The sequence below is a fragment of the Lethenteron reissneri genome, chromosome 48 (genome assembly GCF_015708825.2).
Source record: "Lethenteron reissneri isolate LAM-NWPU_2019-01 chromosome 48, ASM1570882v1, whole genome shotgun sequence".
NCBI lineage: Eukaryota > Metazoa > Chordata > Hyperoartia > Petromyzontiformes > Petromyzontidae > Lethenteron > Lethenteron reissneri.
In genome coordinates, this window is record NC_083826.1 from 8,552,919 (window position 1) to 8,570,093 (window position 17,175).

At 44.9% G+C, this 17,175-nt stretch overlaps 1 protein-coding gene across 2 annotated transcripts in view; it reads left to right on the forward strand.

The window, feature by feature from the left end:
- The window catches only part of LOC133354579 (microtubule organization protein AKNA-like), a 69,258-nt gene that overhangs the window by 31,053 nt on the left and 21,030 nt on the right, over positions 1-17,175 (forward strand). For both annotated transcript variants that reach the window (XM_061571525.1, XM_061571526.1), the window contains exons 12-19: positions 1,643-1,765; positions 4,707-4,872; positions 7,432-7,581; positions 8,277-8,380; positions 9,125-9,369; positions 11,042-11,204; positions 14,013-14,213; positions 15,094-15,200. In XM_061571525.1, the coding sequence (XP_061427509.1) occupies positions 1,643-1,765; positions 4,707-4,872; positions 7,432-7,581; positions 8,277-8,380; positions 9,125-9,369; positions 11,042-11,204; positions 14,013-14,213; positions 15,094-15,200 (1,259 nt within the window). The remainder of the gene's footprint in view (positions 1-1,642; positions 1,766-4,706; positions 4,873-7,431; positions 7,582-8,276; positions 8,381-9,124; positions 9,370-11,041; positions 11,205-14,012; positions 14,214-15,093; positions 15,201-17,175) is intronic.

Genomic DNA, 17,175 nt, shown 5'->3' on the forward strand with positions numbered 1-17,175 from the left:
ATGAGAGATAGAGATGTAGTGAGATGGTATAAATCTAAACAATAGCAGTGAGATGCAAGAAGATAGATACAGATGAGACAGATATGTAGAGGCATCGAGATATGTAGACACGACAGAATGGTGGATATAGATTATAAAAGATGCAGACAAGACAGGGATGGGTGCAATGAATTAAACTTTTCATGTTAATTAATTTGTCATGTTAACAAGGATATGAATTCTAGATGATTTTTGGTTCACCGATATTCTTTTTACGTAGAGAGGGCCATTTGTACTCCTTGGGGCCTTGAGCTTTTGCTTAGTTTTCTTATGCCTAGTGCAACGGCTTTACATGTGTGTGCCCAATGTATGCTACCTGCATTGACACTGCATCCAAAACTGCAGATTTCTCCTGTCCCCACAGCCTAATTACACGGCACGGACTGCAGGAGTAGTGATCCTCGCTCACCTGGTCTCACAAGCCAGTGTTGATTAATGAGCAGTTTGAGAGCCTTGAGCCGGATGCTGCGTGGACTATTTGCCAACACAAATCTTCCTTTGCTAGAGATGGCTCCTGCCTTAAGCGTGAGCATAATCCTTGATGATTTGGGCACTGGATTTTTTTGAGATTTTTGCCAGTCACTCTCGATGCTGGAAAATATCCAAAAATGTCCAAAATATCACCTGGAAAAACTCGTGGCCTTTTATTCCTGCGCTGAAATCTGGGTTTACAAAGGATTTAAACAAGGACCAAGCCAAATATAAAATTCTATGAGATCAGAGTGAAGCCTGCTTTGAAATTATTTTCACTCTCGTGAAAGTTATTCGTTGGCTTATGGACAAGACCGGGTATGACTGAATAATTGCAAGAAGCATTATTGGTTGGTATATATATGGAAAATAATTTCCATAGTTATGGAAATGCAGTAAAAAAATCGGGTTTAATAGAGCTGAAGTGACTGTTTATGTGTTGGTAGAAATTGTATTTTCCCATTATTTGGCAATTTTGTTTTAAGCAAATTGGAAAAAATAAAAAATGGGCAAATGTTCATATATATGTTGGTGGAAGCAGCCTTATGTCCCATTTATAATTATACATTGCCAATAAAAAATGCCCCACTGCTCAAATGAGTGTGGAGGCATTGATCATCTCAGACGTGAAAATTCCACATTCACATTTCAGAGGCCAGTCACTCTATGATAAGACCACTGTTGACAAAGTGGTGCTCCATTAATTCACCTTTGACAGATTCTGAGCTGAGTGAATCCACCAAAACTTTGATTTGAAGTTGCAATCTTCTTATTGAGGATCGCACGCTCCAATCACAGCACTGTCCAGACAGTGGCTGTTAAGCCAGTCCATGAAGGGAGCCTCGTTTTGTTGAGGGATTCATCTGCATAAAGAAATGTGTGCACTGAAAGAAGGGGCATTGCCTGAAACGTTGCCTTTAATATAACAGTTTCCTTTCAGGGCCACAGTTTTATTGAGTAATGGATATAATGTTTTACTATTATTTGTGTCTGTACACCACTGTCAAGGTAGTATCACAAGTTATGTTTACATAAATATGCATATTTATTCCTGAGCAAAGCAATGCAAAGCCCAATCGGCTCCCTTAAAACTAGACCACGTGCGTCTTATCGTTACTGTTCGCCGTGGCAGGTACAACAACTTTAAGACGCTCCCAGACGCGTTCAGTTCGCGAGCGGTGGACGCGGGCAGCGGGGACGGGGCGAGCGAGCGGAGCGACTCTGCCAGCCCCGACGGTGGGCGCACGCCACGCCCGTACGTATCGTGTGCGTGTGTGTGTACGTATGTTGAACTTCTGTTGCACCGTACGTATTGTGTGTGTGTACTATGTTGAGCTTTTATAGCACCGTACGTATCGTGTGTGTGTGTGTACGTATGTTGAACTTCTGTTGCACCGTACGTATCGTGTGTGTGTGTGTGTACGTATGTTGAACTTCTGTTGCACCGTACGTATTGTGTGTGTGTGTACTATGTTGAACTTTTATAGCACCGTACGTATAGTGTGTGTGTACGTATGTTGAACTTCTTTAGTACCGTACGTATCCAACCGTGTTAATCGGAGATGCGGGGGAGGGAAGGGCAACAACACTAAACACAAACGTCTCGTATATTTGCGGAACCACGGCGTCACCGAGTCTGTACACAAATTGCCGGCGATGTTCATCCAGCGATGTGCGTCCAGCCAAGGGTTAAGGTTGGGGATAGCATTCCGTCTCGGATGCCTGAGCGCAGGTGTTTGAGACGGATGGCTTTACATTTTTCACGTAGTGTTGCAGGACAATTCTGTCCAGCAGATTGTAGCCTGGGGATTAAACAAATACAAACAAATTCAGGAAGATTGCAATGATATCAAGCTGAGAATTAATTTACCCCTCCAGAAGATGAAGAATGCATGATGACTGGTGCTTTATATTAACTGCATCAGAACATTAACAGGCCAATGCACACATCTTCTTCACGAATGGACAATTAAAGATAAGCCACGGTGCCATTGTGGCTATGCAACACAAACTATGGACTGGGTAATAACCAGAGGTGTGGACTCGAGTCATGTGACTTGGACTCGAGTCAGACTCGAGTCATGAATTTGATGACTTGAGACTCGACTTGGACTTGCATAACAATGACTTTGTCCCACCTCTGAGGTGTGGACTCGAGTCATGTGACTTGGACTCGAGTCAGACTCGAGTCATGAATTTGATGACTTGAGACTCGACTTGGACTTGCATAACAATGACTTTTTCCCACCTCTGGTAATAACCCACTGTAGTCTGTACCCCTTCAATGGAGGGATATCAAAACGACACAAACTCTCTTCTGAAGCCCTCTCGTAGAGAGCAAACGTCGACATTGGCATTCGGCTTGAACATATTGCCGAATAGAGTAGAATTAAAATGCTTAACTAAAAGTTATCAATATACCCTACAACAGGGGTCAGGAACCTTTTTGACTGGGAGATCCATAAAAGCCAAATATTTCTAAATATATTTCATTGAGAGCCATATAGTATTTTTAACGTATAATAAATTAAATATGTCTTACTTTTAATGCGACTTCTGGTGCTGCATGGTTTTGCTGATGGCCTTGTAGTCTGGTTCATACGTGGTGAGGTTGAGCTTCGTGCAGGCGTGACCCGTGAAATTTTCTTTAAAACTAATTTCTGTTTACTTTAAAATGACACAGTATTATTAAACAATATCACAAGTATTTTAAAATCAGTTCCAAACTGATTTTTTTATTATTATTTTTTCCAACTCAAAATTGTCTGGGAGCCATATGCCGTCACCGGAAGAGCCATATATGGCTCGCGAGCCATAGGTTCCCGACCGCTGCCCTACAACATTCAAGTACAGGTGTCTGACACATATGCCTGAAATTCCGTGGCAAGATAGGTTAAGCATTGTGGATGTCTGGAAGAAAACATGGCAGGTGAGTGTTGTATATTTGATTGGGCAAAAGACGGTTGCGCTGGGTGGTACATTTGTAAGGATGGGGCAGGGCTGGTTACTGAGGCCAACATTTGTGAAGGATGGGGCAGGGCTGGTTACTGAGGCCAACATTGCAGTGTATGTATGTATGTTGAGCCTCTTTCGCACCGTATTTAGCGAACCGTGCTTAAACTAAACTATTCAAACTAAAACTATTTTTATCTTACTAGGTAAGGCCCACTGAGCTATATAGCTCTTATTATTTTAATTTATTATTTTATCTTTAGACGTGACTTAACCGAAAGAAACAAAGAATATATAGCTCTTTTTCAGAAGCGACCGAAGTGGCTTTTCACGGGGAAATGTATAGCAGCCAAATACTCTGAATGCTAATCGGAGGTGCGGCGGAAGGACAACAAACAATGAGTTTTCATTTCGATTTAAAGCTTTCGTGACTGCAGGCATTCATATGCTTGGTTCTTTCGGCAAAGTCACGTAGAAGGGAAATAATAAAATATAATAAAACAATAAAATTCCAACGACGTTTCGATTGCAACACGGACAATCATCATCAGGTGTTTGTGTTGCAATCGAAACGTCGTGAGAATTTTATTGTTTTATTTTTATTTTATTATTTCCCTTTTACGTGACTTTACCGAAAGAACCAAGAAAATTAGTTTTCAATTAGAAAACAAGGAAATATATAGCTGCCAAATACTCTGAATGCTAATCGGAGGTGCGGCGGAAGGACAACAAACAATGCGTTTTCATTTCGATTTAAAGCTTTCGTGACTGCAGGCATTCATATTCTTGGTTCTTTCGGCAAAGTCACGTAGAAGGGAAATAATAAAATAATAATAAAACAATAAAATTCCAACGACGTTTCGATTGCAACACAGACAATCATCATCAGGTGTTTGTGTTGCAATCGAAACGTCGTGAGAATTTTATTGTTTTATTTTTATTTTATTATTTCCCTTTTACGTGACTTTACCGAAAGAACCAAGAAAATGAGTTTTCAATTAGAAAACAAGTTTGCAATTGGAGTAATCTCCACAAGTCCATCGACCAAGAGGGGAGGTCTAAGATCAAGTGGTGGAATACTGCCAGAGCAGATCCTGGTGGTAGCGTGTCTAAATCCCAGAAGCTGCTGGATCTGGCAGAGGGTCGAAAGCGTTGGCTAGGTGTGGTGGCATCAACGCTTTTGGCCATGAGTACATCTCGCTCGAGCGACGACACGATGCACCTCCCTGCGCTCGCCCCCGTAGGCGGACGCCCATGTGGCCGGCGCGTGCCTCTCCTTCAGCCACGGAGCACGACGGGAAGGCGGGAGGGGACGCCGCTTTGCGCAGCGGTCGCCGAACGGCTCAGCACAGCGGCGCGGCGGCGGTGGCGGCGGCGGCGGCGGAGCACCACACCACGGCGAAAGCAGAGGTGGCGTCAGGGCGTCGCCGAGACCGCTTGACATTTGTGGCACAGGGTCATGGTTCAGCGACAGTCCTGGTTAACACTCCGGGTGTATTGAGCAAAAAATGCACGATGTCTGCTTCGTGGTGGGCGGTAAAGATCCCGGGATGTTATTTGTTAAAGAGTAGGCGGTCTATTGCTGGTGCCCCAGTCCAAATTTCTCAGATTTAATAACTTATCTGCAAATAATGTAATCCTGTAACACCATGTATAATCGCCCCCTGCTGGCTGACAAGAGCTATGAAACACCATAGGTATCGCCTTCACGATAGCCGTTGTGTGCTATGGAAATTGTGTGACTACCAATCACATTACATTATACTGGTAGGAACCACCTGGTTCCACCAGCCCACAAGGGATTATTGTGTCCGTCCGTCCATCGTGCATCCAAACATGGGAGAGGTGGGGCTGGGTGGAGAGCGGAGGGTGGGGAGGGGCTGGGTGGGGAGGGGCTGGGTGGGGGGTGGGAGGGGTGGGGCTGGGTGGGGAGGGGCTGGTCACGGGCTTGTGCCCGCCCTCACGGTTGGCCATATTTGTGGAATACACCACGCCGCCGTTAACCCTGGCCATTGACCGAGCAACCCAACGTTCCTACCAGCTTCCTCCGCAGGAATGTGTTTATAAAATAAGAATAAGTTTAGGTCATGAATTTGATTTCTGTGCATTGTCAGGTGGCTTTGTGGTGAGACACTCAGAAGGATTTGAGTTCAAATTCCAGAATTAAGGAGTCGACTGCCCATCATCCGTGCATGGAAATAAGTACCGCTTCATGGGAAGTCCACAGTGCTTGTTCTATGGACAAGATGACACCTGCCATAGTAATGTGGAATTTACAGCTTCCTTGGGGCCACCAACAGAGGTGAACACTGCCCCACACTCATTTGAGCAGGTAGCTTCTTAAATTTCTCATCCATCAACTGCTCAAAATTGTCTCTTTATTGTGCACTATAGGGACATGAATACACAGTTGTAATATAAATAGACGTAAAATACATTTAGATTATCATGGTTGAATTAAAAAGACTGGATAAAAAGCTTACATTTGGCACAAACTAGAAAATATAAATACCAAAGATTTTGACTTGGGCCCCAAAAAATGTAAGCTGAGAGCTTATAAACATAATACAGTTAAGTCTCTTGCATTTATACCTACGATCCGTCTTCAGTGAACCAAGCAGTTTTCCTCCCATGGATTGTGTGACATTGAAGCCAATAGCAGGGAAAATCTACTACCGGTTATCGGTAGAGCATATTGATATTGCACGTTGTATAATAATGTAATTATATTATTTAACTTTATAGTCTTTGAGTATGTCTTGAGCGAATATATTACTACGTACAGACAGCACGTAAAATATCACAAGCTGCATCCATTGAATGAGCTAATTATATTTCAGCATGTATCACCATCATCAACACCATCTTTACAAATGTTTAATTCTTATTTACCTCTAAGAGGTCTCAGAGTGCCAACACTTTTTTTTCATGATCCAAATTAAAGTTGAAAAAAAACATCATAAAAATCGTAACCAAAATTAAACATGCAAATAAATAGAATGTGTCCCATCTAAGTGCCAGGCAGTAGAGGCTATGCACGTGGCTTGTAAACCATCACTTGAGGCTACGAGGGTTGGTGGATTACACACACATATTTTGTAAAACTCCTGGTAGGTCTCGAGAAAACGTTACAGAAAAATGTGGACTCCACCTGGTTCCATCTGTATGGGATAGAGTGTTTCCACCTTGCACACGTGGGTTTTTGCATAAACGCATGAATTGGCAGAAAACATCTTAATAGATGAAGGAGCACAGAGCTTGGGCAATTGTTGGTAGTGCCAGCTCCCCACGTAGCTGCTGTTTTTTCTGCTTGTCTTCGAGATTGCGGCGATTTACAACTTGAAATTGACAGCATTAAAGTGAGTTATTTGACACAGTCAATCCAACCAAGTTATAACTCGTGATTATTAGTGGGGTGGAGCTGTGGTGTAGTGATTTGTGCATGGCACTATGAACCCGGCGACCTAAGTTGAATTCCTGAACGAAGCTAACACCCATGATCGACATGGAGTGGGGAAACATTCATCCAGCAGTACACTGGCAAAAGGATGCGTGCATGTACATTTACTATTTGAGTACAGTGAAATCTCACTAGGTTTCCTGTACTTGATGTCCTAATTTTTAAGTCCAACTAAAGCATTCGCATTGATACAACTGCTGGTCAAAGTTCCACCAATTTACATTTTTCTGCATCTAACATTAAGTTTGGCCGGTCCACTTAACAATGTTATATTGGGTTTTCACTGTTCTACTTTTGTGGGAAGTCAACAGCTGTTAGTCTATTGGAAAACAAACTGGCCCCAATTATAGGAATGAGAAATTTCCACTTTTGGTCCTGGACCACCAATGGAGATGAGCACTTGGCTACTCGAAAGCAATTCATCGTTAGCGTGGCTCCCCCGGCGTGGATTTGTCTGATCATTGCGTCCGTGTCCCTTGTCTCGCCTGCGATGGCGCCGCGTTTTCTAGCCGCGTGCGCCGGTGATGCCGAGGGCCCGGGGAGCACAGCCCCGCGCAGCCACGAGCCGCAGCAGCCTGAGCAGCGGCACGGGCGACGCTGCCAACCGTGAGCCCCGGCCCCGTCCAGCGCGACGGCCGGCCGCCGGCACTAAGCAGGAGGTGAGAGCCGGCACCACTCCGTGAGGCGTGGGAGTGGGCGGAAATGTACACCTCGCTTCGGCTCTTTGCCGTTGTGCTGTAAAGCTCTCCGATGTCTTTTCAAACAATAGCAAACTCGCAGGTTAACCACACACAAAAAAACAAAACACATCAGGGCGTTGGGCACGGATGTCAAATGTGTTTCCTCCCATCCTTCAGGTGGTTAAGGCCGGCGGTCAGAAGCTAGCGGAGGTCAGAGGCAGCTCGCCTGTGAGATGTGCGAGCGCACAGCGATTGCGGCACCTCATTAGGGGCCAGTGGGAACAGGCCCCACTGATGAAGAGAGAACCTCAACGACACTTACCTGTTCATTATAGAGATGATAAACTGCATACACCCCCTGCCTCCCCTCTCTTTCTCCCACTACCCCTTGTTCAACCACGGGTCTCAGGGTCTCTAAATAGAGAATGAGAACCACTGTGACACATTTATTTATTTCAGTACTGAGACACCTTGTTGCAGTCACCCAAGGAGTCTGTGATGGCTCTGGGAGTAGATCATCGTGTGTTGAATTTTAGTAAAATTAATCAATGTTTATTTTAACAGCTTAATAAAAAAAGTGTTAATTTCACACTCGATGCCCACTCAATGTTACACATTGTCAAGCCATCACCAGCCTGGTGCTTTGTGTTTATTTGTGTCCCCGTCGTGCGTAGGATCGAATCTTGTCACCAGAGACTGATAGCGGCTTCGTCGGTTCAGAGAGCGGGCGGCTCGGAGCAACGCTCACGACCCCAGAAACAACGATGCACGTGACCAGGTCGTCTGCCCTCGACTCTGTATCTCACACAGACAGACATATATAGATGACCCTGATGGAGCGGGTGACTGATGTCAATTTCAATCATGTTCTAGAAGGCCTGTCAAGGTGGAACTTGACCCAATTATAGTCGAGTGCTCCATTGTGGGCATTCCAGGGCAGTGCAGCAAAATCCATCATTGTGCTATGCTATGCTCCAATGGCTATGCTGCCCAACTTCACAAACCCATACTGACCAGCGTCGTGAAGTATGGTCAATAAACCCCACGACATTCCACGGTCGGAGGTCCTCAACCAGCAGCGATTTGACAAAATGCCGATACACATTAATTCAAGCGGTTCGCTTTTCACGTGAAGGGTAAATGCACGCACTAAATAAGCACGACGTAGTTATCTTTAGTGCATGCTGGTGTCTGATAAATCTGGATTAATAATATCTCCTTTTGCAATGCAATGGGAGATTTGCGTGCAACGTGCTCCATCCTCAAAGCCTACAACTCTCTCTGATCGCTCCACAGTGGAGAGGGGGGGGAGCTTCTCCTGATAATTGTCTGAGGGCCCTGGTGTGATGGAACGCCAGGCAGGCCGGGGTTTGTCCAAGAGAGAGTCAGACAATTCACGGCAATGCAAAGTCGCACAAGGGGCCACAACATTTGTTCTCAGTTGCAGCCCTGGCTCCTGCCAAGGCGTGACTGATTTCAAACCCCAGCATGTTCATTGCAGGCTTCTCGCTTTCGCAAACAGGCATCCCAGTGGCGTCGAAGCGGCTCCGAAACAACGCAGGGCGGGGGCAGCGCCGCGGGCAGCGCCGCGGGTCCCGCAGGATGAGGAGGCGAGGGCGACTGGCGCGGGATCCAAGCGGTGGGCTGCGGGTGAGCAGACAAGCAGCACTCGTGGCGACGTCACGCCCATCCGCGCCACCGCACCCCGCCTCTACGTCAGAGGCGCGGGGAGGGATGGAGAGAAGGGGGAGATCTCCACCCCACGAGGTGAGCCTTATTCGGCACGCTGTCGAGCGAGGCGTCGTGATGTACATCAGGGTTGTGCATGTATGCATGTATGTATGTTGAGCTTCTTTCGCGCCGTACGTAGCCAAATGTGCTAATCGAAGGATGGAAATGGTCAAAATTCCCAATGCAGGACCCTCCTGAAAAATAGTCTTATTAACAGAAGATCAGTGTCTCCCCACAATCATACAACTTTTACTTGTTCAATTTTTAAAATGTAAAACAATTTGGTTTACTCAAAACAGTGTTGTGCAGTGCCTCATTTCTATATTGTATTTAAAGAAAATTATAATAAAACAATACAGAAATAGTTGTTTTAAGCAATGCCAGCATAACTGTTAAATTTACATAGAACAGGGATATTTTCCATTCATGGCCCTTAGCCAGTGGCGGAAATTCCACAATCCTCTGACAGAGAGCATCCATTCCCAAGGATGACCACTGTTAAATTGCTAGAGTGGTGCTAATAGTCACTCTGGATGGACAACGAACTTTTTTTTCAACCCACACAGGATTTCACTTCCTAACTTTCTGATCACTTTCTGCCACAGCACCAGCCAATTCCTTAAATGTCAAATGAGCGCATGCACCAGCTGCTGCAGCTGCCAGCATACGTCTGCGGCAGATATGACTGTGACTGACGCTACTGACATAACCAGTCCTAACAAGTGTCTCACAGTCTGCTGGATGCTGAGTTTTACACACTGTCACCTGAGTTGAGACTGTGAACTTCCTACGCAGGTGCGAACAAAAAAAACTGAGATTGCAATGAAACATGACACATGTTCCCTGCTCCGTAGATCCTATTATAAGTGTCAGCCAGGGATGTGGCCAAGGTAGATTTCCAGGGCATGTGCTGTTTGCGACCACCAATTATAAAAAGCCAGCATGGCACACAAGGGGGTGGCGTAGCCAACACCACACAAGTGCCTTTAATCACGAAGTATGGATTGTGGATTGGCTGGCACCCTTCAAGACTGTAGATGAATTGTCACGGCTCGTTGTTCCAATTATATTCAAGAACCGATTCTCTCTTCTTGCCACATTGTGATTATTGTAGCGCCGCTAGGAGCTGCAGGGTTCTCATGAACCGATTACAAATTGCAAATATTTGATCATTCCGTGCACAATTGGAGTGTTGTATCGGGAGAGTTTGAATTGATTGTAATCCATTATCTGATGCATCGTTAAATGCCTAATAATCGCCCATTTCCCCAGTTCTTAATTTAAGGCTGAATCGAATGGAAATGTAAAAGTTTAACTCTCACTCTCCAGTGATGATGTGCATAGCCTGGAATCAAACCACACGCACGCACACACAAAGACGCCTTAACTTTCTGTATGCGTCCATTTAGGAGCCAATATCCCTGCATGCGTAATGAGAAGAGTGGTGGTGGTGTAGTGATTAGCGCCCAGTACTCCGAGCCAAGCAACCCGAGCTTGATTCCCAACCATGGCGAATATTAGTGGTGCCCGAGTGCACGTCCACGGTTAAAGATAGCGTGATGAAATCAGCTCATGTGCATGTGCTACATCACAATGCAGGATCGTGTGAGATGACAATGGCTTGGAGGAAGCCTTCATCCAGCAGTGGATTGATCATGGCCAGTGTTGATGATAACAGCGAATGGTTGCTCTGCTTGCTGCCCTACAGCGTTGGCGGTGGAGGCGGTGAGGACGGCTGCGCGTGCCACTAGAAGGGGCGCGGACGAGGTGCCTGGCTCGCCAGGCTCCACGCGCCTCGACTCTGGCCAGCCCTCCCGTGGCAGGCGCCTCTCCCAGCTCAGCGACGGGCAGTCGTCCCGCTCGTCGAAGCAGTACGCCGTCTTCCGTTGCGCACAGTTCAATTTCTCTATGCAATGTCACATTTTATGCACAACTTTTAATTTTATACACACAGTTCAATTTGTGTACGCAACGTTACATGCCATACACAACGTACTCTTAGGTTTTTTTCAGTAAGGTCACGTAATTTTTTTTAATAGAAATATTATTATTATTTTTACCTATGTGACCTTACCGAAAAACCTGAGTATGAATCCTTGCAGTCACGAAAGCTTCAAATCTAGAACTATACACAACGTTTCATTCTATACAAAAAGTCTAAATCTGCATATAAACTGAAATTCTATACACACAGTCCAATTCTGTACACCCACTTCAAGCCTATAACACAGTTAACTTCTTGACTTAAAGCTTTCGTGACTGCAGGAATTCATATTCTTCGGGTGTTTCGGTAAAATCACGTAGATAGGTTCAAAGAAAATAACATTATTTTCTCAAAATAACATGATTTTCTCAAAGAAAATAACGTTATTTTCTCAAGGAAAAATAATGTTTTTTTTCTTTGAACCTATCTACGTGATTTTACCAAAAGACCCAAAGAATATAGTTAACTTCTATACATCGAGTTCAAGTAAAAAAAAGTATACTTTCAGAAATAATGTAGAAAGCATTTCAGCATTAGCTCTGTCTGTCCATTCATCTGTACGTAACGGAGGAGGCACTATAAGACTCATAAATGATACCGAATATATCTTTCCTACAAGTTGTGTTTGTTCGGCCGGCTTGCCCCATAGAAAACTAACCAAATTGATCAAGCGGTCACTCAGAGCTGAGACACACCAAGCAGAGCTCAAATTACCCTTTGCAACCATATTACGAATACACTAATTCTGCAGACAGACGCATGTGGGAGCATGTTTCACAATATGCAAGATTTGTTCTCATTTGCAGTGCATCACCCTGTCAGAGAGTAGTCCCATAAGAGGATATCTCGTGATTACTGATGAGGTCGCTCCAACATATTTTTTATATTCACACCTTTTACATGCCCTGTAAAGTTTATTTGTGTGTCAATTAGACTGATGTTTTTTAATTGTTAGAGCTGGAAAAAAAAGCTGCATTGGGAAAAAAAAAGACTAATATGTCTTTCTTGGCAATTATCGGTTACCAGACCGAGACCGTGCTTAGTGTTTATTATCCAGTAGCCTAAATGTAACATCGGCATAATACATTCATGCAATTTGAATACATTGTAATACATTCATCCTTGCACAAATTATTAAATGCATGTATTATGCGCATACGAATGCATCTCATGTAAATTTCTGAAAATGAGAACATGGCTTTAGTCATGTATTAGCTGCCTGGATTCGAACCCAAGTTCCACTGGTCACCAACTCTGTAAAGGGCCTCGTTTTTTTTTTACATTGCAGTCATTTTTCGTTGCAAAGGTGACGTGAACCCATTATATACAACAGAAAAAAATATAGTAACATGTCCTTTGCCAATCTACTGGTGGAATGAAGGCCTACCCACACCTTTCATTCATGGGAGTTGTTTGACCTTACGTCACACGACGCTCAGTGTGGGTTTTAGTAATCATGACTTATTTACCCGGTAAAGCCAAAGACTCTCTTTCAGGAGGGGCCTACTACATTGGGTGGTTTGGCCAACACCAATGACATTCTATGAGAGGACACCAGAGAGCCCAGAGAGAACCCATGCAGAACAGGTGGAGAACATGCAAACTCCACACAGAAAGGCACCCAAGACTGGAATCAAGATTTACTGTGCATGTGTATTGCCCACTGCACCACTGCTCCACTTACAGAATTATTGAAAAAAACAAGAATTGTTACACACATCATTTGATGCATTTATTCTAAGAGAAGAATCGTTGTTCAAAGATCAATCAATGCATCATTGCACTCCTACGATATAAAATGTAAGTATTGCAGGAAGTGATGGTTTGGTACATGTGTTGTTGAGTGTTTTTAGGTTCATGGTGGCGTGGTTATTAAGGTGGTGTGGTTATGATCTTTACGTACGCCATTTTCATATGGTGCTTTGCACAATATTTGTGCTCTGAATAATTAGTATAACCCAGTGGTTGGTTTTATACATTTATTTTATGTCCTATGCTTTATGTGCATACCAACAGGACATATACATCTTTAAAAACTCAACTTCTGGCCATTATCCAAAACGTTGCCAATCATTTATTGTCCTTTTTAAGGCCACAGAATTATTCACGAATGAGACTTTTGTTGGTTTGTGCTTGTGCACTGCTGCCAATACAGTATCACCAAATACATTTGACAAATTTTTTGGCCGGGTACCAAGAGAGATAGCAGGGCATCTCAGAGCTAGAAAGAAATCCCCATCACATGAAATTTGGTTCTGCACTTAATTTGTCCAAAATATCAGCTCTAAAAATAATAAAAAAATCACGATCACATTCCAAACGTTACTCTTGGAAGAAGAGTGGATAGGAAAGTGCTGCCCATTACTGTGTGGAACAAAGGTCACTTCAAGGAATCTCAGAGGTACTTCTATGACACCCGTTTCCACGAGCCACTCTTGAACGCGAAGGGTTACACTGCCCTGTGAGAGATACTAATTTATGCTTCATATCATGACATTAAGCCGATCGCACAATTAATTTTAATTCATTTTTTACCTACGTGACTTTACCGAAAAAAACTAAGAGTATGAATTGGGAGAAACTTTGGGGAAAGACTTTAAAAGATCAGCATCCACGATCTCTGCTGAGCACTTCGCCCAAGATGTTGCGGGTCACTGTGCCGAAAGAAAGATGTGCTCTCGTTCGCACCTCCTAGGGAAGCCATGCTGACACTGCAGTCAGAAATCGCCAAACTGGGGCGGCGCCTGGAGCAGAGCAAGAGGCCTGGCCACGTCGCCCGGGACCCCGAGAGGTCTCGCGAAACCTCGGCATCGTCGTCCGGCCGATCCCGGGGACGAACCAGGCGCCGCAGCGTCGTGCCGCCGCCGGCTCCTCTGGCGAGCACGCCCAAGCGAGAGTGCGTCCTGGCACTCACCGATTCACACTACAGCCACTCGCTCACCAGCGGTCGGTCGACTCCGTATCACCCTTGTCATGGTTGCTGTTCTAATCAACTTTCACTTTTTGATTTCTTCTGCCACGAGGATTCAGCCTACCCGTCGGACTGTTTCATCTCATCCGTGTTGTGTTCAGCCACCATACTACACAGGACATGACACTTATCTTTCTTCTTCTTTACCGGTACTGCTCGATGTTGGTTCTCCCTCACATCGTCGTCTCTCCCCTTTTCCCCTCGATCGCACTGTGTTGTTGCCCAGGGCTTTTGGGCCTGTGTTCAGCAACCATAAACTGTTCCCTTCTCAAAACATACATTTGTAAATTTTAGATCATTTAAAAAAATGTCTACGCCTTTGAAATTACATTTCCTATTTATGCACGCAATCGTAGTGACTATGAGATACAGTCACCTAGCGATGGTGGTCAGTGGCATTCAAGTGAGGGGACACGTCAAACAGGAATCCCACCGTGGAGTTGGAAGCAATGGAATCATCTCTTCTGCATATGCGAGGTGGATCGTTCCATTGCAGAGCAGCGAGATATAGCTACAGCGGGTGGGAGGCCTTCATCCAGTGATCATGCCTGACGATGATGGTGACGACGGTGAGTTGGCATCGGCACGCGAAAAATAATTAACCATAACCGTCATAATCCTCGTCAGCCGTGATCAATCCACTGCTGGATGATGGCCTCCCCATCACAGGCGATGATGATTGTTGTCCTCTTTCAGGAAAGCGTCGGCAATGGGACGTTTCGGATACGTGGCTTTGGCATTTGGGCGAGCGCCGAATTCAATCTAACACCGCTCTCTACCGCTCTCTATCCCTGCGCCGTTCAAGCAAAAGCGTGGAGGACCTTCACCGTGAAGTCGTCAAGCTGCGGGAGGAAGTGAGATCGAGATTCAGCCAGTCGCAGCCTCCTCCCCTGCGCTCTCAACACGCTCACTGTAAGTTCTACGAGGGGGGGGTCATGGAAACATATGCCAGACTCTTGTAATGTGGGATTGCTTTGAGCAAAGTTAGGCTCGTAAGCTAGTTGTGTTGCGGATTGCAACCGATGCGCGTGAGTTTTTGAACCGTGCACAGATTTGCGTGGGGCATTTATCGCGGCTGCCGAGGTTGGATGCTGGACGGCAGAAATACCAACCGCATTGTTATCTCATGCGAAAGTATCTAAAAAGGCGTAATTTGGTGATTCTTTTCTTTTGTTACGTGAACGTGTGACTCTGATGAGGTGTAGGCCGCATTTGCTAAAACGGTTAAAACGGCGTGCACAGCTTTCAGTAAAAGACAACCTTCAGAGGCAGTGTGTATGGAAAGATATCCATTTGAAGCCACTTTCATGTTCCACCTATGTGCGGGTTCACAACATTTTCATCAGATCGTATGCAGGCAAGAGTTTCTCATTAGCATATTATCACAGCACCGGGTTTGGGGCGTGCATAACCGTTCCTATGCACTGAGGCTATATTTGCACCAGGGACTGAGCGTCACCTCCCTTTGAACTGTGAAATCTGTAAGTGTAAATGCACCTTTGTGGGAGTTGTTATTGGTTGTCAATGTGTATTGAAAGCGTAAGAGCTTTTTTTTCTTCTTCTTTTTTTAGACGACAGTACTTATATATTTATTATTATTATAGTTTGTCATATGTAAAAAAAAAACTTTAGAAAAATTTACGGTGGCTCGTTTTTATTTTTTTCACGATTGTGCTGTCGACCTCTCTCCGTTGTGGTTTTCGGGCCGTACCACCGTCTTTTTCGGGCACGACGTCTTGACGTTTTGTTAAGCATGCCGGCAACTTCTTCAAGAGCTACTTCAACAGCTATTCAGTAGCTTCTCATTTAGCTCCCGAAGAAGGTGCCAGCACGTGGGAATGAAACGTCAGACAACCGTGCTGAAAAAAACACAGTACAAACCGAAAAACACATCGGGGAGCTACTCATCTGTATTCGAAGTATAAAATAACTCATATAATGTATTTTTCACAATGTTGTGGTGAACATGAAATCGCAGTGTTATTATGATACCCATGTCAAATTCTTACCAGCTGATTTGGTAAAGCAGGATTTGCTCAACTGTCACTGCCTATTATACGTAAAATGTAATTTCTTATCGTGGCATTGCTTTAGAATGGCACACATGTGTGTAAACATTTTAATGCATGACGCTTGCTTTAACTGCGAAACATAACACCACCATATTGCCCAGACTGATTATCGAGATCCACCTATCCATAACTGTACCTGATAGCATATTCACAGAGAGAGAGAGAGTCTATGTTGCCTTGGCATGACACAACATGCTCCTTTTAGCATCGATAACGCGCATTGGACACGGAGCGGTGGTGCAGTGGTTAATTACGCTGAGCTAGGAACCCTGCAAGAACCTGAATTAAATTCCTGGCCACGGCTCACATCAGTGGCGAGCGACATCGGAACCGGTTCTTAGTCCGCAACCTCCGCCTATCCCACACCTGACGATCGTGGTGAAATACATTCAAGCAATGACCATCGTGGGATGGCATGGGATTCAATTCAAATGCAAATTCTCATCGTCATCATCATCATCATCGACTTGACGTTGTTAATGTTTGTATGTTAGCACTGCTGCCACCTGGGTCACACTGCCCGAGCTCTTGCAACTTTGTGCTGAAGGCTGCAGCCTCTCCGTGCCCGCTGCACGTTAATGAAGGGGTCGCTGTTGGGGAGAAAACGACAATGATAAACGTGGATATCGCGTTCATGTTATTTTATTTCTGGTTCGGTTTGGTTACATTCCACCACCCCACCTCCCCATTCTTCCATCTTCTTCCCCTTCCCCCGTAAATACGCTGCTCCCGATCGTTACCCCGACCGCGGTCGGTCCAGAATTTCGAAGGTGCATCGCGTCGGTTCTAGATTTGAAGTTTTCGTGACTGCAAGG